This window comes from Lepeophtheirus salmonis, chromosome 2 (genome assembly GCF_016086655.4).
Source record: "Lepeophtheirus salmonis chromosome 2, UVic_Lsal_1.4, whole genome shotgun sequence".
Lineage (NCBI taxonomy): Eukaryota > Metazoa > Arthropoda > Copepoda > Siphonostomatoida > Caligidae > Lepeophtheirus > Lepeophtheirus salmonis.
The window spans coordinates 37,694,502-37,718,982 of record NC_052132.2 but is presented as its reverse complement, the minus strand read 5'-3'; the positions used below and the strand labels follow the sequence as shown (position 1 = coordinate 37,718,982).

Here is a 24,481-nt window from a genome sequence, read left to right as displayed (position 1 = left end):
TCAATCGAGTCTTCCAGGTTGAAATATTTCTTCCCTTCTTACAGTATGAAAAGAAATACTTAAATTTCAGTGTTTATTATTTAATAACGGGGATCCCACTCTAAGACAATTCTCCGGAAAATGAGAAATCCTATTTTAGATCAACTACTATAATATTGTGGCCTAGAATTAATATAAAATTAATCGAGTACCTGGCGATTAAATAAAACAAATAGTCAGCAACATTCCATTAAAATGTTTATTTTTTTATTAACGTAACTCTTTTAACAATCTATACAACTAGCGCCCGAGAGAGAGATTAAATTTAAAACAAAAGGACATGGAAGTTTATATTCACGAAAATAGAAAAAAAATCCATGAGAAAAAAATTAATACTTTTTTCCCCTTAAAATACGTGTCAAAGTTAGATGCAATAATGATAAATATAAGTATATATATATAAATAACGTGTTCCAATTGGTTTTACGACAAATACGCAAATAAATGCAAATGAAACTAGATAAATCACTAGTTATTATTTAAGTGAAAATTAGTTAGATTGGAAAATGAAGTGCGCGCGGCATTATTATGATTCTCACTTTCTTCGCAATTTGCTGCTTTTTGTTTTCTTGGGGTTAAACATACTTTGGCGAAAGGAGAAGAAGAGGAAAGGACGTGTGTGTTGTTAATAGAAGGAAGAAAAAATAAAACAATTGAATACAAGTATTTCTTTTAAAAAGTTGCCAAATTACTGTCTGTTTGGAGTTTTCTCGTTTCTTGAACTTACTAAAAAAAATCCCCTTCTCCGATGACAGTGAAAGAGAGAACATTATTAAAGACTATATAAACCATCAGACACCAGGAACATTAGAAGTTAAATAAATATATAAATATAGCAATATGTAATTCTTCTTGCTTTAACTCTTCGATGCTGAGAAAATAATATGCTTGTTGTTTAGGAATTAGTAATGGTGGTAGGACCAGAGGGGGGATAGCTTTTCCTTTTGTATGATGTATTACTACTTGGGGCGGCGGCATTCATTGCAATAAGAGGATGTAAATGTTTTTTCAGAAGAAAACCACACGAACACACAGAGACAAGCTCTTAATGTGTGAGTATTCATTACTTCATATATATTGATATAAATATACGCTTTTTCATCGGTGATTGGATTGAGAAGAGTTGAACTTTGTTTAATTGTGTATATATGTTTTCCTTACCAAAAATTAGGCCTTACTCGAATCAGGTGTGGGAGTAAGAAAATCATCAGCCCTCTTGTGACTCTCCAATACTTTTTGAGTATAAATATCTGTAGGCAATTCTGATTTACGTCTCAGGAGAGGTTTTTCATTACTATTTTTCTTGGCATTGATAGCCTGAGGATTTACTTTTATCATTTCTGTAGATTCAAATTTCATTGACAGAGAATCTACGACTTCATCTCCCCCATTATTAGGGGATTCTTTAGGGAGATTAACAGTGAGAGCGTGTATAGAAGAAGACGCAGCTAAAGAGTTCTTCTTCATGAGCACTGATATATTTTCGATCTCTGGATTATCCTTAGCGGCTGCTTCCAATTTGACCCAAGCAATCTGTCTTTGCCTCAACTTTTCTTTTTCTTTCTTTTGTTCAATCTTAAACTGGTGTGTACACTCATCAAATAACTTCTGATTCATTTCCATAAACAATTTGATGGCGTTATAGATTAAGCCATGAATTGTTTTGTTCCAGTGAGATTTCGAGTTTTTATACAGTGCAGGATACATGATGGGAAGGATTACTGCAGCATTTTCAGCAATTAGAGACATAATGTACTCATTATTCCAGTAGTAAAGGGCACGCTCTGCTACTTGGAAATGTAAGCTGGATACACATTTAGCCATTTGATTAAAGAGAGGAATCATAACTTTTTGAAATTCTAATGGCTCAATCACGTCCAATATTTCTTCCAATTCATTCAGGAACATGACTTCCTTGGGTGAATGAACCTTGGGCCAGTATCGTAAAAGATTCAAAATTACGTTTTCCGTAAGAGAGGGATCTTTTTCAAGGAATTGAACAACGCAATATGCAAGCTGAGGATGATAGACAGCCATGGATTTCACCTTATGAAGAGGCATAAGGACTTTTAAAAGAAAAATCTTGTGCTCTTCCTTCAAGGGTAATGCAAAGCCATTTATGATACTTCCTAGAATCTCCAATAGTTCTCCAACTCCATTGTGCCGTTCCGTTTCATACACAAACCGATAAAATATGTTATTGATTTGCTTTCGAATATAGGCTCGGAGACCCAAAAACTTTCCATAGATGCGATGAAGAGTTGTTTTGAGGAAATCCCTTTCCCGTGGATCCTCAGAATCAAATAGCTCCAACAGTTGAAGCACGAATTTTTGATCAATGTACTTTTTGACGAGTGGTGGCTGGAAATCAGATGACTCGAGACAGCGCAAGAAAAATTCGTAAACCAACTGCAAGTGTGGCCAAGCAGCTTCTAAGGTAGGCTCATCTTCTTCAGGATCAAACTCAGCTCCATTAGGGTTTGACGAGGGTGGCAGAGTACGGAACACATTAGTACTAAACATAAGTACAATTTCCGGATACACTGCTTCAGTCAACACTCCATCCGACCTCCTCACATATTCAGTCATCTCATTTAAAGTTGCTCTTTTAACCTGGAAGCATGAGTAATAATTATAAAATACTGTAGAGTATGGAATGATTGCTCTAATAAGGGGGAAGATCTCTCCTCTCAGAGAGATCTTGACATTCTACGACAGTGAGAAAAGGGGACAGAACAAAAAATCTGACAAGTGTAATGTAAAAGCAAAGCACCTCCTTCCATTTGAGATCAGAGAGAGGATCCGAGCTGAAGTCGAATAAAACTTGACATTGCTTGATTTTCTGAATGAATAGAGTTTCCTGATCATGAGGAGAATCATCATCGAAGGCTTGAAGCTGAACCAACTCCCGATTCGAGGAGACATTGAATCGAGAGCTGCTCTGTCGACGCTCCTTCATGCTTTTGGATACTACTGAGGATGAGGACGAGGGGCTACAGTACTTGGCCACGGGAGGAGTACAACTGGGATTCTCCAATTTGATGGAATTCGAGACGGAGTCACTGCTACTTGACGAAGGATCTTGATCGGATGATGGCTTTTGGCTCCCTTCCTCCTCTTTCAGCATTCTAGGGAGCACAATAGATTACAAATAAGATGCAGCCAAAAACACCACATAGTCCTCACTTACCTTTTACCATTGTTTCAGATTAATCAAGGATCAGAACTACGCACAGATTCCTGTTCCTTTCCATAAAAATCCTAAGGGCTCCTTCGACCAACTTTTCTACTTCTTTTTTTTAGTCTTATATTGTAAAATAAAATCCTTCTCTTTCTTTCTATTTCTTTTTTTTTCTTCCCTTCTTCTTCTTCTCTCTCTCTCTCTCTTTCTTCTTCAGCTTCCTCGTATATGACTATGAGTGTGAGTGTACTGTGTAGTAGCAAGAGTCTTTATTCCCCTCTTTCTCTTTTTTATTTTTTTATTTCCACACTCAGATTACAACGGAACTTGCTTACACTGATCCGAACTTGTCTGTGAATTATAATTAATTTTTATCCACCTATTCTTTTGTATTCATATATAGGCCTACCAATAACTACTTAAACTCATATGATTAGACTCATTAGAAATTTGTAGTAATTCAAAATAAGTATATTATTGTTTGTAAAGAATACGTACATATAATGCAGTTATTTCCTGTACATACATTACATATTAAATTTACCAATTCCCAAGGTCTCAGCCTAGATGATTATTATTAGAGAATAATATAAAATGGCCTCTTTTATTATTTATTTCCCGATTTATCAATATAGAAAGCATCAAAAGTACATACATTGATAAATTATATATATATATAGACACATATTTTTTTACAAAAGAGGATTTTACGACATACAACATATAAGACTACGACATCATTCATTGCGTAAATGAAGGGTAGTAACCACTGAATAAAATAAGGTTTTATTTATAATATAAGAAACATGATTGCATCAGATAGAAGAAAACTTAAATACACATAGTTCAGGTTCGTCTCACATTTTTGTGCTTGATCAATAATATAGTAAAGTATTTTTTATGTCAAACTTTTGCCTCCTTCGATTTCCGCAATAACAAGTTGGAAGTACGTAGCTTGTTTACCTAATATTTTATTGTTTATGGTATATCAAAAATTATTAGTTATATTATATAATATAATTGTGATCCTTTATTTTATTTTATTTGTACATGGATTTCAATGAGTGCACTGTTGCAAAACTATTTCAATAATATGAATTTGCACATTATAATGTATTAATTATAAAGTATTCGCCTACATATTATAATGATGAATTATGAAGGTAATTACATACGTTTATCTTGATATATGCATCATAGCACCTAATAATTATCTTCAATCATTTATTTCATTGAAGTCCTCGAAAAAACATCTTTAATATATGACATTCTGAAGGGTATTTCAATTTTTGTAGACAACACATTTCTTGCATCAGATAATATCAACATAATAACAAATTATGTACATTTTAAGGAATACAAAAATATGACAATAATGTAGTACACACTCCCTACTATAAGTTGTATACAAATGAAAACTTTATGAGCAGATTGTACAAGGTGTAGTTTGTACTAATATAATATAATTAATATAAAATCTGAGGGAAGGGAGTAAAATAAATTTGTACCAAACGTTAACATAAGGAGAGGGTATGCAAAAGATTTGACAACTTGCGTAAATATTTTGTACGTGTCTAAAACTTATCTTTTCTTTGGCAATTTTGAGAGAGGGTTGTTTTTTTGAAAAGACAAATTAAAAATAAAAGTGGCAACAATGAATATCATTAATTTCAAATCCAAATTTTGACAACATACTTTCATTTTTGCACAAAAATTCTTACCTTTTCCACAAATTTGACTACAAGATTTAGTCAAGGGAGAGGGATCTATGACCTTGAGTAGTAACAATCTTGCATGGACCTTTATTGACCCCTCAAGTTTCACGAAATTGGTGGTAGATTCACAAATTTCAAATCAATATCATGATCCCAGAAATTGAATTTATTTTGTGTCATCACTCTGAGCAGTTCAAAATATTAAATATTTGGTTTACAACTACAGTGTTTCACATGTAACTCATCCATTTCCATCATAAAGCCCTCAAAACTAGAGACAAGGCACAGAAGGTCTAACCTGAAGTAAAGCAATGTTTTTGTTTGAATGTAATATTCTTCATTTATCCGAACTTATGTATTTACGAAGTATGATATGACGTATGAAGATTAACAAATAGAAAAAATGCTACTATCATTGCAGTTTCATCTTTTAAAATGATTAATTACTCGGGTATTTAGGATTAACAAAACTGTGAGCACTTGCACTTAATAATATTCAGAATACATCTCATCAATGGTAATTTACGTATTTTTATTTCGACATTAATATATCGACCATATATGGAATATTCATTTTTGGGGTTATCTTTATCACAGTTATAGTTTAAATCAGAGGTTCCCAAACTTTTGTTAATTTTTTGTTTTCTGTAGATCTTTTATTAATTTTTTTTAAGATATTTTTTACAGCTTACACAGTGAGTCTCACTTTAATAGGGTTCTTATTAAAGGGTGGATGAGCATTGTTTACTTATAATAGTTTGTAAGCAAAGCGGCAGAGAGGAACGGCGTCTTGCGGGAAAAATTATAAGCTCATTTAATAATAATATTATTTAATAGAAAATATAGGTGTATGTTACTCAGATAGAGGGCACTATGAAAATTATTCTCAGCATGCACCATTTTTTAAATCAACAAGCTACAGACTGTCCCTTCATCTTTCAGAAAATAAATAATTTTAGTTTGCTCATGCCCTATTGGGATAATTGTAATCAAAAAGGACAAAAATAATAATCATTGAAAAAAACACAAAATTCATGTACATAATATTAAGATTGGAACAAAACAAACAAAAAATAAAAAGATTATATCTACATAAAATAACAAGAAAATAATATGATTTAATCATTAAAGGGTTCTCAAAATAATTTATCAACATTTGGCTTCTAATTAGTTAGGTTTATCTTAAGTCTCCACAAGAGGATGCCCGCATTGCAAGGCTGAATAGAGGGGAGTAGAAACAAAGAATGAAGGTAGAAGAAAAGAGAGAGAGAGAGGTGAAGAGAAGAAAGAGTTACAGAGGGGAAGATAGAGATATAGATAGAGAGAAGAAAAAGGAGTTTTTTTTTCTAAAAAGCAGCCTCTTAGCTTCTATAGTTACGATGCCTCTGATATGCAGTATATTTCCGACTCACCTGTTCACCATTTTGGATTCCATGTGTGATAACTACAAAAATGAATAATATATTTTTCATTTTTCTCTTAATTATTACATATTAAAAGTTATAACAAAAAATTTAAATTTCTAGTGTATGTATTACCCGTTTCATTCAAAACAATAATGACATGCTAAACTAGATCTGTATTATATCTCAAAACTTAGAATACGATCGTTTGGGTCCACCGTTTGACGCTAATCAGGTTGGTATTTTGGGTAGGTTTATTAACTTATTTATAGCTGTAATAGTTATTAGAATCCCATCAAAATCTCTTTGTAACTGTAAGGACTTATCTAGGAAGAAAGAAAATACTTTTATTTCGATTCCGCTCTAATTATATATTTTTTTCCTTGTACATCATGGTGAAGCTTATTTCTAAATTTCTGATATGTTAAGGTCTTAGGATCTGAAAGTGTTTCTTTTGTCCTAAAAATATAAATGCAATTTTTATACTGTTTTTAAAAATGTCAGAAAAAAGATTAATAAAGTCAAGGACATCAAAGTTCTTACTTTTTGGATTATCTAAGTCAATTCTGTAAAAACTGTGATATGCCATCGAAGAAACCTCAGGGGCGTCCTCGATGGGTGGTCTCGAGGGGCTGTAGCCACCCCCACCAACACTAAGAATTTTTTTTTTTCTAGAAAATGTAACATTTGAAATTTGTTTCAAAAGCTTAATATTTGAAATTAAATTTATTTTTCTAAATAATTTAATTTAAAAATTTTTTGTTCCACAAAATTAAATTTTCTGTAAATAGCTATGGATTTTGAAATATTTCTTCAAAAAATTTAATATTTGAAGCATTTTCCTAAAAATTTCATATATTTCAAGTTTAATTTATTTTTTCCAAAAATTAAATTGTCTGTGAAAAGCTATGAATTTTACAAATTTTTCTCCAAAAAATGTAATATTTCAACTTTTTGATCAACAAAAAATTAAATTTTTGTAAATAGCTTTGGATTATTGAATTTTTTTTTTAACAAAAAAAAAAAATGTCCTGCAGACGCCCCTAGACTGATATGCTAAAGCTTTAAAACAAACTAGTGAAATTAACCTGTTAGCTTGAGTAGATTTTTTCTACACAATTTTCCCTTCTGCTGAATGCAAAATTACATGGAGGCTCCGTAGTTAATTATTGAGTTATATTCAACACTCGTAGCGTGGGGGGGCATGGGATCTATAGCTGTATAAAACAATACTTTGTACAAATATTGATCACGTGGTCTTCCTTTCGCCATTTGCTTTATAGCTTTGAAATAGGTATAATACTGCAATTCATTTAACTACAATTATCGTTCTTTTGAATAAATAAATGCTTGATGCTCATAAAAATACATTAAATATTTTGGATGGAAATTTTAATCAACTAAATTGATTATTTTTAGGAAAAAACTGCAATGTGAAGAATATATACCTGATATTAAAGCAAAAATACAAATACAAAGAAAAATGAGGGAACTGTTAAATAACAAAATTTGCAAGTATGTGTATTTTTTACTTAAAACTAAGAAATTTGATGACTTTGACCCTGGTGACCTTTTTTTTATTTTTTTAAAACAATTCAAAATTTGTATATGGTATTTTTAGGTCAAAAGGAAGATTTTGTGACCTTATGATTTTGGGAATTTTATAAATAAGTACCACTCTTAAATATGTACATTCCCTCGGTTCTCTAGTTTTATTTATAGAATTGACATACTAATATTTACATTCACTTGAGAAATCAAATTAAGTAGGTATTTAAGTACACGTCATGTAGGTATTTTGATGGTAAGAAATAAAATAAGACACTGTCAATTATTTTCTTGCATTTTCTCAGGGATAAGTCTTTTTTCCTTCGAAGATCATGATTATTACTAGGAGGGTCTACATGAGTCGGAAGGAATTGTGGTTTTTCTTAGTAATTAGACAAGAAAAAAAAACATCAATTCTGATCGACGTTATACTACAGTTTATATCATTATCTTCAATGATTTACCTTGTTAATAGAAAAGTCATTAAAACTAAGTGGCCACCATTAAGAATAGCCCGTGTAAAATACTTCATGTTCTCATACAGATAGAACACAATATTCGATATGAGGCACCTCATGTTGCATAGTATACAAATATAGGTATTCGCCCACTTGACACAACTGTATCTCCAAAACTCCAGCAGCTTTGTATGTATCTTTTTGGTCAGCTGTTGATTTGTACAGCTTTTGGTAGTTACTTCCCACGTCACCTTTATTATATCAAGTAACCTTCCTTAAAAAATCCTGAAAAAAGGCCCGAAATCATCTGATAGTTAGCCAAATAAGTCAATCATACCAACTGCCATATATATCTTATCTACCCCAAACTATCACTATTTCTTCGCCATTTTTAAAATGAATCACATATTATTAAAATACAAAAGGTATTTTTGTGGTAGCAAGGTAACGCCGTGTCCTATAGAGATAAAAAACATGGAGTGATGATGTGAAGATGCAGTTGACGTCGTAAAAAAGAGTTAAGTCACCAAAACATTAGAATTGTAGAGTTTACTAGTAAGAGCTACAGTCTGTCCTACGGACGCATGGGGCGGGACGCATTTTGACCCAAAATGGTGGTGGTCAAATAATTTAAAAATTCAAAAAAATTGGTTGCCTCCTGGGTTTTATAAAAAAAGGTTATGTTAGTCAGAATTACTCCTAAACAGGTATTGTGTACGGCGATACTCCCACAGTTACGCATGCTTGGAAGACAAACCAAAAAATTGCAAAGATACCAAATAATCAGTAACATTAAAAAATCAACAGATAACTACGTAACAATCCTCTTAGTATGTAGCTATACCAAATTTATGATGAATAATTTTTTTGATTTTTTTGTTGATGTCTTTTTTTATCACAAATAAAAAGTTTATTATAATAACCATTGTAAATTAAACCCTGTTCAACCCCATGCCAATAAACTAACCAACTCCGAAATTCCCTAAAGTAAAGATCGCTTAATATAGGCCCAATTACATAACAACTTTAAAATTACTTTACCTTCAAATAAATTAGTATCCTGCGTAATATTCAATGCTTCAATAGAATGCTCATGAGTGTTCATTTGAATGGCGGCAATAAATTTTTATTTGAATTACAGCAATTTAAAAAGAAATCACTGGTTAATGTTACCCCCTTCATGTTACTACCTAAAAAAATGTGGAACAGATTGAATTCTTATAAGTGTTCATCCAAGACGAACTTACTGGCTTATACAATCTTCCCTTCAGTTCTTATGTTTAATAGTAGATAGAACTAGAAGAAAATAAAACTGTTGCTAGGCAGCAAAAACGGAGGAGGAAGACAGATATGTTTCTTTTTGTGTATATATAATATACATATATGGTATGGAGGGCGCATCATATATTGGTAAGTTTTCACTATATTTTACATTTGATTATATTTCTTTATAAAACTCTTATGTTTTGATAGTATTATAAGATGATTATTTACAAGATGTATCAAGATTCTATATTGATGTATAAATATCTATATTTCCCATTGTTTTGGTCAACTAATTTTGTGTTTCAAAATTTTTTCCTTGCTTTTGCTCAGAGTAAGTACTCCATGTATTTTATCTCTATGGTCATTCCCCTTAATGGTGCTCTGGTCATGTAGTTATTTTGATTGTATCTCACAACCTTTATTTCCAAAAGGAAAAAAAAATTAGCTCTAATTCAATTGTTCAAATTTAAACCATCAACTTACAGTAAGCTGATAAGGGGGAACACGTCATTAGCTCATTAATTCAACATTTACAGTGTATTTTGCTTAGACCTTTCGATGGCTCTGCTTCTTTTCTCCCAATTAGTGTTTGGAACGTTTATTGGTTGAATTTGAATTAGCTCTTCTTAAGCTGTAAACAATTCCTAACAATGGGTCATGAACAAACTAAAAATATATATTATCAGTATGCTGGTGTGGCGTTATGTAGTTTTTGGCGCATCAAAAATAAATCAAGAATGATTTCCTTATTTATTTATTAATTATTTTTAATGCTCCTTTAATTGATTAGATGGAGGTACACTGATTAAGTATAAGTAAACAATATAGTATTACATTTACTCCATCGGACCTAGGAATCTTTTCGTGAAATCCATTTACAGAAAGTATATTTCTTTCTCTAGGAATCGCCTGGTCGCGAACACACATTGAATTCAAGAGAATAACTTCTCCCGAGCGCGTTGTCCATAAGCTACGGCGATTCCATATTTATTTTTCTTGCACTGTTGTCGCACGTATTTTACATATTCGACAAAACAGCTAATAGTTAGAAAGAGTAGATTTTAATAACATTTAATTAATAAGGTTAGGAGTTTATTTTAATTTGAGAAGTTTTATAACTAATTTAGTATATAAATTATACGGGCCATTGAATAGTTATTAACCCTGCCAACGAAGTTGAACGGAGCAAGTTAAATAGAAATACAAGGTGTATGACTTCCCCCATGCTATTTAATATTGATGTTATAGTGTATGAGTATTTGTGTGCTTTGTGAAAATTGGCCTTTATTGCCCAGCAGTCGGTAGGATACATATTTTGGAAATCTTAGTAGGAAAAATATATATGTTAATAGTAGAGGATAATACTTTTGAGAGGTCAAGGTCAGACAAAATACTAAAACGCATGATCCACCGTAACCTTGGAACAATTTGAGAAACATAACTCAAATTAGTGTCATTTTGTAGGAATAAATAGGCAATTTTATATACAACATAAGGTGAAAGGTAAAGGTCACACAAAAGGTCATACAATGTTCAACATTGTAAACTTTTGAGTTATAACATATTGCATAAATTAATCTTAATTTTTATGGAAAACGATTTTAGGTGGAGGTTTGTGCTCTACAGAGGTTTCACTTCTAGTTAAAGTTTTGTTTTCATAGCCGAGAATAGTGCTAGGATCTTGTGTTTAAATTTTTTATGAATAGTTTATTTACTTATTTGTCTATTACTACAGCTAATTGCATCAGCACCAACTTGCTCAAGTCCTATTGTTTTCTACCTACTAATACAATTTTGTTATTGTTGGGATAAATAATACAATCAGCGATAGCTGACTTGAAAGCGCTTATTTACAGCTATGTCTAGACAACTTGAGCACTCTGACAGTTTTCAAGGGTTGGAAATAACTGCCATCTGATTTTGGGTTCTTTCTCTCTCTCATTTTTAGGAGGAAATGAGATACAATATATGTAGACTACGTTGTGAGTGATGCAATGAAGATTTGAAGATTGCTATGTTTTGAATCAGTAATACATATTTCGATAACATTTGACAGATTATTTTATTTTGTTAACGCTCTAGTATGGAAATAATTTCATTTTGGAATCTGGAGAGGGATGATTACTTGTTGATATAATTAAGAGTGTCGTCATCAATGCCATCTAAAAGCAGCACAAGCGTGCACCTATTTATGGGTTTCTTTTTTGATCAAGCGTATATATATAGGGTAGAAAATGAGCGAAGTTCATGCCTTTAGTTCATTTTTGAACATCTGAACATTATTTTTTTCCGTTTAGACGCAAAATTACTTTTTTGTTCGAATGTATCACGAATTATTCTATAACTAATGATGAAAATCCAGTGTGGAATGTACATGTTAAAGAAAAAGAAATCAAAATTCAGCATGGTAACCCTGACAAATTAAAGAATGCTTTGGAGGAGAGAAAGAATAATGTTCATGCCATTTCATTACATGAGCTACAATCAGCTGTGACAAGAGAGGAAAAAGAAAAACATATGCAAGAAATACTCCAATGTCGATCCCCAATTCTAATCCGAGTCCAACAAGGACTTACAATTATAACTCTGAAACAAATCTTCATTCTTTTATGAGCACACACGAATGTTCAATCAAGTTTTGAATAAAATCAAATCTAAAAAACAAAACAAAACAAGCCAGCTAGAAAATAACCCGGATTCCCTTCACTGTCTGTAACTAACTGCGAAGGGAAGAATAATTGCATAAGTTAAAGGATTAAGTGACGTCATATTTGGTAACTATAACCTTTTTTCGTAGCCAATTATATTTGTTCAAAAATTGATCACATTGTCGGGGTTTCGTTTAAAAAAAATTGAACGAATGAACAGAAGTTTGTATGGAAAAGGTGTGAAGGGATCCAAGACTACTCTTTATCTATGTAAACTGAACATAGTAAGGGCATTATTATTATTATTCTTATATGCCTTTCTTCACACTTTAGAGTATGTATGATTCCTCCAATAAAAGCTCCGTCTCTAAGGTAATCTATTCCTTTAGATTTACTTAGTTATATGAGTATGTATTATATTTGTATTTGATAAGACATGACCCTGATATAAATATGTATCTTCATATCTTTGAATATACAGACGCAAATAATATTAGTTTACCGTTACTTTAATCTTTAAATACAATTTTGATGATCCATTACCCCTCAAAATTAATTATATTTTTATTACCAATTATTTCTTAAATCCATTCAAAATGTAGAACAAACAATGCTTGTGTGTAGGATAATCCGTGTCAAAAATATAGGATCAGTTGGACCAAGACTACTTAAATTCAAACCTAAAACTTATGACATCACTATATTTAAGATAATTTAAATTTATAGTCGACTTAAATTTACGAGTTGGTGCAACCGATAGCTATAAGCAAAGTGATCAAACACACTTGAATAGATTCCTTGACTCCGTGAAATATCTTTCCCACAGATGACGTTACTTTACTGTTTTCGTCAGGGGCTTAGTCTTTGGATTTGGATAGGAAAAAAAAAAACAATTATAAAATTTAAATTTTAGGAAAAAATTTCAAAAGTTGAATAGCAAATATTTAATTTTTTGGTATAAAATTACAGTTATTTGCATAAATAAGAAAAATAAATACTGATTATGAATGTAGTAGCAAACTATTGTCCTGCATAAAAACTTGAGGCTATTCTTGATAGTGGAATGTTCCTTTTGGATAACAATAAGATATAATTTAAAATACATAATCTTCGCTTATGAAATACCAGAATTTTTACAATTTGTTCAGGCGTTAGTTTGAGAGCGACCTTTCTTGTATCTCATAATAAAGTAAAAATAAATGAAATGCCCAAAATTGGCTGGTAGTTGAGAAACTATTTTCAACTGTTCAAAGGGGATTGTTCATAGTTACACAAAAACTAATTCGAGTACAGTTAAAAGACTCAAAGTAAGGATCAGACAGAGAATTATATCACTGTAATACTATAAAATAGCAACAACAACATAAATATAAAGGTAAAAAATAAGTTTCTCACCTACGCATTCAGGGAGCACTTTTATAATTTATAGTTATACTAGTTAAGGGTTACTCGGCGTTGCCCAGGCCCAGGAAGGAGCAGGAAATACATTGGCAATGGTCTATGCATTTTTCATAAAGTTTAGATACCTTCGGTGAGAGCGACCATTAGGGTATTCTATTGTGCATTATAATTAAAGACGGGATGTAGGTAAAGAAAAAAATTAGTATAATGATGGGAAAAGGGGAAAAAAAATCGGTTTTTGTTTGTGCTCTTTCTTCTTTTTTGTTCATTATTTAATAAGTCGCGGGTGTGTTAACATCTCCATCTACATAAAATAATCTATCTTTGGTATAAATTGATAAATCTTGAGGACACACCCAAATCAGACGAAAAAGTCGTCCCATAAAATTTGATTTTGCTAAATTAAAGTCCTCATCAATCCATCTCGATCATCAAGGATTCAATATAGTTTTGGTCGGCACCCCACTACTTTAGTGGTGCCTGGTTACTGACACATTCAAAACGGTACTATATTTAAATGATTTTGGAACCGGTAATTTTATTTTTACTATATTATAGAAAATTGGCCTGCCAATGACAAAACCCCTCAAATTTCTTAGAACACCTCCCACATTATACCAAACAAAATACTTCATTATAAAAAAAGTGATAAAAAAGTTATTAAATTCCTGAGCCTTAAGTACATGTCAATTACCCTTAACAATATTTTAGTTATTTATTTATTTATTCAACATGTATTGAAAAGTACCAAAATGAAGATACTTATATTAGTACCGGAACCGGTTCGAAAATATTGGTATCGCAACAACATTAATCCAAAGTTTACTAGAATAATAAATGCTTCAATTGGATCTACATTACGAAGAATGGCAAACTATTTTGAGCATGAAAGATACTTAAAGTTTCACTCTATAAATTCAATATGTAAACATAGGTACTTATAACTAGTGTTATAAATCGTAAGCATTTTAATTATGTAAAAAAAAGGCAAAACGAAATTTAACTTGGTGCCCATGACAATTTGAAGAATGTTTTTGAGTAGAATAGTGTAGCTGTCATGATGTTTAGTTAAATTAGCTGCAAATAGTTATGAAAGAACGGAAATATCTCCGTATCAAACAAGGACAGAGACAGGCCTCTGTTGTCGATCCTCAATTCTACTCTGAGTACAATTATTACTCCCTAACCAATCCTCAGCGTTACTCTCCGTTATTCATGAGCGTACACAATCGTGGCTACCCTTAATACTTAGTTGTTTTCTCCTTAATATTTAATTAATAATGACAGGAGCTTTATAGAAAAAAAAAATCTCTTCAGATTCCCAAAAATCTCGCACGCTAAAAGTATACTTAGGATTTACAATCCTAAGTATACTTTTAGTAAAAATATATACCTTTTTAGAGGGCGTTCTAATATTTGAAAGGACGATAACAGGTACATGACTTTGCGGACCGTGGGACAGGAACGATTTTAAGTCCCATAATAAGGAAGGATACAAGCCTACTAATAAGAGGAAGGACATCAGGAAAAAAAAGATGACTTTAATTTAGAGTAAAATTGCTTCTGAGTAACTTTACAGTTAATATTTGTGCCTCTTAAAGATTTTGCCACATAACATATTCGCTGCCTTTTTATTTTTTTTTATTATTGGTTCGAACTTTATCGTTAGTCTTTACTGTTGAAACATTCCTTCCTATATAATGAATAAGTTTCTTCTATTTATTCAAGTCTCAACTTAGACTATAATTCATTAAGGTCCCATTAGTCAATGAGTCCTTTCAAAATTCACTCATGATTCTGGATCTGTTGCTCCTTACTCTTCGTCTTTGTAAACACTATTCCTTCTTTATTCCCTCACTACTTTTCTGTTTCTTCCGATTTGTTGCTGAGATACAAGAGTAAAGAATAAAGGTATAGCACGAACCTAGGAGTAGTTTAGGCGGCTATAGTTAGACACCTTCCACCTTACTACATCAATCTTGCAATCTGTCCACCAGAAAATAAACGGATAAAGGTCCAAAGTCAGGTGATGACAGTTATCCAATTTCTCACAAATCGGGAGTTATTTTGACATAGCAACATAATGAGAGCTATTTCAAAGTCAACCAATCAACGTTCAGAACAGGCATATAGGAAAAAGAACCAGATAAATTGACAGGTGACAACAAAATACAGTGTAAATCGTAAGGTAATGCCGTGGGCACTATTGACTTTATAAATATTGGCCCATTAAAATTATCTGCCCTTTATATAATTTTGGAGGGACATTCATCAGATACACTTTAGTCATATGAGTCAATCTTTCATTTATGAGTACAATAATAAGTTGTGAGGCTAATTTTAGGCATTTTTGGGCATGTTAAAAAAGAAAACAAAAGATCAATATGGTAACCCTAACAATTTGAAGAATGTTTTGGAGAAGAGCAGCTTAGCTGTCATGCCGTTTTATTAGATCAGCTATCGCAGAGGAGATGCAACCAGACAAAGATATAGGCAAGAATGATTCCGATGTTCATCTCAATTCTACTCTGATTCCGACTAGGACTTTCAATTATAACTCCACAACAAATCCTCAAGGTTACTAACCGTCTTTTATGAGCACACACGAATGTTCAATCAGGTTTTAAATATAATAGAAAGGAAGTAGAAAAGGCAGTTCATTACTCAGGAGTTAAATAATAACAGCTTAGAAAACGAAAATTCATTATTCAGTTTGCCAAATAAAAAAAAAGTGAGCTAAGAAATGCATTTTATTCTGATCACATACCATAAACCAATGGCATTTGTAAAGTATCACAGGTGTTGAGGGGCATACAACTATTAAAATCGCAACGGAACGCTTTTCAACACTCAGCACTATTAGAAGCATAAAAAGGCTACACATATGTCATGAAGCAAAATATCCAAGAGGCGAACTTAGCAGAGACGAAAATGTTCGTCTCAAAAATTACTGATTACTTAAAATTTTTATGCATCTCCAGAATAGTATTTTATAAGAAAATATGTGTAATTTATGGCATTTTTTTTGTATAAATATGTGATATTGTTTGACAAATGATCCGATATTTTTCTGATCCCCACTCATCACTTATTTAATGACTTCTAACTATTTTATTTTTTTCTTATTTAATATCGATTTACCAGAGTGATTAATTTTTAAATTGATATTAGATTAATCAATATTAATAGGAAGGATTTAAAAAAAAAAAGTCTTAAACTGATTAATAGATTCATAAATAAAAGTACTTCGGTCAAATTTAGTCCTACATATATGTCCTAAAGCTGATAAATATCGGTCCTTGATGACTTCACTCAACTTTATTTCTTGTTTTTTAAAATCAGTTCTTGTACAGACAGTCCGAAGGAGCGACAGTCTTAAAAACTGTCCCTAAGGAAGGATAAAACCTGCCCTAAGACGGGAATTGACCGAATAAATAATGACTGACACAAAACTAGCTGTACCCACTATAAACCAGGGTTGCAGAGTCGGATAATTCATACCGACTCCGACTTCGGCTACAACAATTATTATAATTTACGTAAATAAAGCTTATTTATAGCCTATACTATCACATTCTCGAACATCTCTAAAGTCTAAATTAGTATAGCCACTACCCATGCTATTCAGTACTTAGTCTTGTGAATAGTCAATGTCATCAGAGTAAAGGGTAACGTTGTAGGTTGTGTGTAATGTTATTCCTGGGTTACGAGTGAATAAACTATGTTCAGAAACTTATGAATGTTTTAGCAATGAATACTTTTGATTCATTTCATTGTTCATCTTGTTAAATATTTTATATTCCAAATATTTTGTTCATACCTGGGCAATTATTCACTACATTTAACTAATTACTACCTACAACTATAAATTAAATCTATATTTAAAGCAAATATACTCAAATGACTCAATATTACTTATATAGACTATAAAACATTTTATTAAAATTTGTCGGAGTCGGTGACATTCAAAATACTGGAGTCGGGAATTTTATGTACCGACTCGACAGCCCTGCTCTAAACGCATAACGCCTTGACATACATCTGAAACATAGTGTTATATTAAATTAATGTCGTTCGTTCGAATTTATTGCTATAATATTCCATTTGATTTCAACAAATTAAAATGGATAACTAATTTATTTTAGCCGTATGTTAAAGCATTGTTATCCATACGTAAATAATGAATTATCCAAAAAATACTCTGTACATACAACACTCTTTGTTTCTCTTTCTTTTTTGATCAACAATAGGCCATTTTTTATAGTAAAATAGTCACTATATTAGAGGGAGAATTGAATTAAATGCTATCATGTAATGAATGTTCTAAGCAAATAATATTTTTTAATAAGTTAATTTCCTTACTTTATGTTATAAAAGTAATAATTAAGAAGCAGAGTTCTTTTAATTCCTTAAAAAATTCATTAAACGATTGTTTTAATCAAATTTTATCTTTCGTTTTATAATTACTCTACTATAGAAAAAATAGCATTTAGTCAAAAAAAAAAAAATAATAATGAAGGAAAAAAACGTTTTCTTCGTATTGAATTATAATCATTTGAACTGTTATTGATTTATTAAATTGAAATTATACATGTTCGTCATTCAAAAAACAGATAAATGATGAGGAAAATACTTAACAATGCATTTGAAGTAGCTTTTAATATAATTAATGGAGTCATTGGCTAATTTGCTAATGGTGTAGATGAAATGTATGCACATGGATAAGATATGAGCATGTTCTTTTTATAACATTTTAATCCTTATCATGTTTGTCTAAAAATATTGGAGAAATAATTTTATTTTAATTTGAGCAAAAAATCCCGTTCACATTTCATACATTTGAAGCTTTATGCAGGATACATCTTTGGTGAGTTAGGATAAAAATAATATTGAACAAAGTCACGAAAAGGAGGAAATGTTAATTTTTTACGTCATTGAGTGTTTTCACAGACGTCATAAATTGCATCATAATTGAAGAAAACGTCATTTTAGGGATCAAAGTTGATATTTTCACTACATAAAATAGACACACATCCAAAAATTTTTGATTAAACATGATCAAATGGCTTTAAAATATATACGTTGTTTGAATATATATTATACATAGTAATAACTTGCATTGAATACTACTTGATTCCAATGATAAACAGTGATATTTGAATTAAATCAAAGTAATATTTAATGACGTTCCTTAGAATGACTAGATTTGTATAATTTTTTTTTTAATATTAGGGACAAAAATAGTAGAATCATTCAAGAAAATAAAATTATTATTGTATTATTTCACATTTCGAGATCCCTCCACATTTGAGAAAATTGTCAATCTTTTTGAAAAAATATTTTTCTTAAATCATCACCATTCAATTACATATAGTTATATATTTTTGTATGTAATAGCTTTTTATATTTGAATAAATAAACTTACAAAATTATCACTACAAGTAACCTGTAAAATGTATTTTTATAATATTAATGGAAGGCCTGTATTTAGAGACATATTATATAACGTATATATATGCACCCCGTGTACAATGCACATTATTTCTTCCATTTTATCAAAAATTATATTTATATTTATATTCTTTTATTTAATGTAACTTTTTGTGACTTTATACAGGATTGGATAGCAAAACGTGGACTTTCAAGCCTCTTGGCCTTCATAACCTATGTCAGAAGGTGGCATAGGGTGTCGTGTACGAGGAAATACCGAGTCGCCATTCACAGCCCTTTTGATGGTCCTAGCAGCCATGTAGAAGTTGTTGGCGAGGCGATTCATCACTTTGGTCGGGGTTTTCTTGATTTTCTTCTTCAAGGTGGACAGAAACTTCGGATTCCTCCTTACATTGTCCCCTCAACTTCCTGCGTTCCTTAAGAGTTATTCTCAATCATTCTTCATATCTTGGTCACCCTGAAAACCTTATTCCCGGAGCACATCACACTCTCCATAATCCTCACCACCTCATTTCAACATTTAGGAGATTTGAGATGTGTTGAATTTTGATCCTTAGTGTTTGATAATTTATTGAATTTAAAATCTTATTTTTGGCATTATAATTAGTAAAATATCCCTTAAAAAATTTAAAGTAACCCCTATGATAATTATACTATTTATTTAAATTTTTACTTTTTAAATTTATGTAGCTTTAATAACCAAAACTCGTCCCAATGACGTCACCAGAAATAGAAAGAAAGAGAGAGAGAGATTTATTTAAGTAATCTACTGTGCTTTCCCATCCATTTTTTGTTGCATAGTTTTGTTCTTGTAATATTGGGCTGAACCTCAATAAGAAAAAATAATCACTAAACCTTCCCCTGTTAATGATAAATTAAAATTAATTATCAGTACATGTTTAACTGCCCAGCCCAGTAGAATAAATTTGTCTAAAATTTACCTATAGTCAATACGTATAATTAATAATGATCTGTAGTAGATAATTATATAATATGTACGTAGGCAGTTAGGAGGGAGGGGTTTGAAATTGCGAACACAAGTTATAAAAAAGTACGTATTTTATGTGCACAAAATGCTTGCATAAATACATTGTACTGCTTCAATGCCCCCTTGGTATTAAAAATAAATTAGAACATATATATATATCAAAGAATTAAATGTTGTCCGTTACAGTTCAATTATCTTGATTATAGACGAATTTTATATAGATTTTTGATTCTTAAGTATTGAAAGGATTAATGAGTATTATTTATTCATACAAATTGACAATAATTCGTCAAAGAGTACAAATGTAATTTCAATTTAAAGAAAAATCATTGTAACTTGCTTTTGTGATGGTGGACGACAATATTAAATTTCTATTGATTCTAAATCACAAAAGTTCATTATTGAAGTGAAGCAGAAATAAATAATATCTGCTCTAGATAAGTTTCTATAAAGAATTTTAATTAAAAATTATCTTTCATAATCACAGAACATTTTATAATCCTTAACAAAGTGTCGTTTGAGATACATTGCTTCACATTAGGGCCAGATTAATGTGCGAGTCTCTTTCTTTAAAAAAACAAACAAACACTTTTTTAGAAATTATATGCAGCACCTTTTTTTTTAAATGACCATTTTTTTCAAATTAAATATTTTTGAGGCGTCTTTTTGAATAATATTGATCTATTTGTCAATTAATTTGATAGAAAATAACGTTTTTCATATTTAGTTTTTATAGTAAACTCATTTAGTATTGTTTTTGCCTTTTTTTTATTATTAAAGACTTCCTTTAATGACTATTTTTTATTATAGAAAAGTTCAATCCTTTTGATATTTTTATCGTCTTTTTTAACGACTTTTTCTAAGTTTTATTTAGACAGGAACTTATATATCAGATTGAAATTGGAAAACCAACATATAGGGTCAATATCCAATATTTCTATCGTTTGGGAGAAAATTCTTGGAAATTTCAATAATGGCTCCGATATTTTATGTAATGCAATCAGAAAAAAGAAGGAATTGAAAAACCAACAGTTGTTAAATTTTGTTAGCGAGGGAATACTTAAAACACAAAGTGGGGACATTTAATAACATTTCTTAAAAATTGTGTGACACAAAGTTTGCCTCACTGGTCATTACAATCCAAGTTTATATTGATTAATTACGAAGGGTTGTCAAGTTTGTCTTCCATAATATATATATTTTTTTTAAACGGTCATATACCTAACATTACTCAGCCTGGATCAAATGGATGAATCCGTACTTTATATCTCAAACAATTCCTTTCAGGCATACGGGTACATCTAATAATTGTATAACATCGGATCGTAGAAAAATTTGGAAATATGCCCATGTCTTGTGTTGGTACTCAAATTTTTACTAATATATATATATATGTACAACAGGCCTCAAAATCGTCAATTCATTTAAAGTAAACCAGGAAAAATATAAAAGATATATTTATCAATTTGGGCTAAGATTGTTAGAGTTTGGTTATCACTTAGAGTTTTATTAAAAAAGTCAATAACTATATTATAACCATTATTTTTTTAGCACTAATATAGGTTTTTGTGTTAAAAAAATATTTATTAATAACTATACACCTACATTTATGAAACCACAAAGTTAACTTATTTGGCTTTATATTTTATTTATCTACTTATTTGAGGTACCCGGCACTGTTTGATTTAAAAATTACTTATTTTGAAATATATGACACCAGCAAATCAAGTAGCTTTAGCTACTCAGGCTCTTTGCTAAACCTCATCTAAATACTCTTGGTCTTATTTTGTGTAGCCAAAAGTGAACCATAAAGGATTTAGGCATATTAAAAGTTTCCACATGTAAATAGAAACCCTTCCATTGCTGTGAATTTTCCCTGGTCATTTTTATTTTATTGAATATATAAAGCTTTTTTATTCTTTACACACAAAAACAGAAGATTACATCATAAGAAAAAAAGTTTTAATCACTTTGCAGACAAAAAAGGGGGGGGGGAATAGTTGGGCGTGGTCTCAAGGAAATTTATTTTAATGCAAGGATTCCTATTTAAAATGACAACTATAATATCCCTAAGCCTGTTATAGTTAATTTTTTGGCTCCCGTAATATCACTTACTTTTCTTTTTTAATATGACACGCTGGGCTTTAGCTGCAAACTATCGTTGTTAAAGATGAATTATCTACAGTCAAATAGACAAACATTTATTTATTAATATATATTTTTCCTTCCACTATATTTACATTATCATTCCACTCGCGTACGCCCATGTCAACTTCGGAACGGGCTTCCTCTCGAAAAACAAGTGAGTTCTGTACTCATTTATTTTGTCACCCCTTTTTATTTGAGTACAGATGTGAGAACTGATGGAATCATTTTGAAGTTAAATTCCATGACTTTGACTTCGGTACGCACCGGCCTCGTGTTAAAATTTGAGCTAAATTAAAAAAAAAAGGTCTTGATTAGATCCCAACTCATTTTTGTTCCAAAAAAATTAATTAGATTTAAAAAAAGTATGTTGTTTTAAAAATAAAAACTATTATTTTATCCTTCACCTTCTGCATTTAGTGATGTGTCGTGAGGCGAATGTAACTGTTTAAACGAATTTTCCAAGGAACAAAAACGCGAGTAATTCCAATTTTGAGCCGTATAGAAAGGCTTTTAGTCTTTATAATTCTAATTACTTTGACTTTTTTACTATGTATGTAAAAAAATTTACACAAATTATAAAATATATAACCCTATTTTTTTAATAATTATAAATTTAATTATAATACAGCATTCAGTCAAGCATACTTTTAACATTAAAATAAAGAATTGTTTAAAATTTCAAATTAGAAATAAGAAGGATTGCCTACACGTACTCACATAACAATCTTAATTGTACCTCTCAATCTTTCCTTCAAAAGAATAAAGAAAAAAACTCTTAAATGATGTTGTACATAGAATAAGAAAATACAGCCCGACGGTTGGATTATTTTTCAATAATAATGGGGATTTGGTCCCATCATAAAAATAACAAATAAGTGCTTCCACCAAATTCAGTTTCATAACTATAAGGGTACATTAGAGGCCATACACCCCCTCCCCCATCATAACAATGTTTGTACCAGTAATACAATATAAACTTAGTTTAAACTTTATTCTACTAAAACTCCAGAATTTGACTCAGTTTTAAATTATTGTGCTTAACAATAGTTTATTATCAAATATTCGCTTCACATCTGAGACTACTAAAATATTCAATAATGTTGAATAAATCGTTTTTTCGAATTTAAATTAATATTTCCAATTTAGAGCTTTATAAAAAAAGTTATTAAAAGGTTGCATTTCTAGCAAGTCAACCGGTAAAGAAAAGTCCCAGTAATGGCCTTGCCCCCTTCTATAATTTGAAATGTGTATAGTTAGATATTGGTCTGGTTAGTAGTGATCTGTCGGTCCTTATTTATTTAGTCCAGTGCAGTTTTAGGACTCTGCATATCGGTACATAGGACTGTTGATCATTGGGACCGGTCCTTAAGACCGTCGGTTATTGGGACCGGTCCTGGGAATTTTTCATAAAATATAGATGGCTTATTAAACCAAATAAGACATATGAAATATATATATTATATCAAATAATTGCACATATCTTGCAAAAAAGATTTATTTTTTCATTATGATACAATATAATACGACCATATTATATTGTGATTTAGTTCAATAATATCTTAATAACTAAGTGAGGCATGAAGATTCTAGGATGAATTGTAATTAATAGTCCTTACGGAGTGTATAGCATGAATTCATTATCATAAGTTGAATTGCTATCAGATGAGCGTGCTAGAGATGATAAATTTGTTTGTAAAGGACACTAAAGAACTCGAATCAATAATCTAATTCTTATAGTAGGAGACAAAGTGGAATTGACTCTAGGAGGAATCACTTAAAGAATTGAGGATGGAGGATGGACTCCGAATGATTTTATTAATAATTGCTATTGTTGAGCACTGAGGGATGTTTCACGAAGTTAGAAGTCATTGTCACACACCTTGATACTAAAAGTCATCTCTACAATGAATGTGCCTTCAATAATTGGAGGTGAGATCCACCGAGTAAGGCATGCGATCCTCTTCATAAAAGGACAATATTCCTGAACATCAATTTCAAGGCTGGAGGTGTATGACTAGGATATCCGAATGAAAATAATTGCATTCATGGGAACAATGGGGGGATGCAGGTCCATATACCAGGAGATCCATCCAGCTAATCAATAAATTAGAAGACCACACCGCCAGTATGTTTATTTACAGTACAACCACTGACCATTTACAAATAAAATACACGCTTCAATCTTTTCTCTTCTCTTTTTATTGCTTCCTTTTATTTAGATCTATTTATGTAGTT

At 31.0% G+C, this 24,481-nt stretch overlaps 1 protein-coding gene across 1 annotated transcript; it reads right to left on the bottom strand.

Annotated features, from left to right (window-relative positions):
- Positions 1-224: 224 nt before the first annotated feature.
- Positions 225-3,575, bottom strand: LOC121113801 (serine/threonine-protein phosphatase 2A 56 kDa regulatory subunit gamma isoform). Its single transcript, XM_040707663.2, has 3 exons — positions 3,230-3,575; positions 2,813-3,167; positions 225-2,652 (listed from the first exon to the last, which is right to left on the bottom strand). The coding sequence occupies exons 2-3, from the start codon at positions 3,164-3,166 to the stop codon at positions 1,207-1,209; spliced, it is 1,800 nt and encodes a 599-aa protein (XP_040563597.1). The 5' UTR covers position 3,167; positions 3,230-3,575; the 3' UTR covers positions 225-1,206.
- Between the last annotated feature and the right edge of the window lie 20,906 nt (positions 3,576-24,481).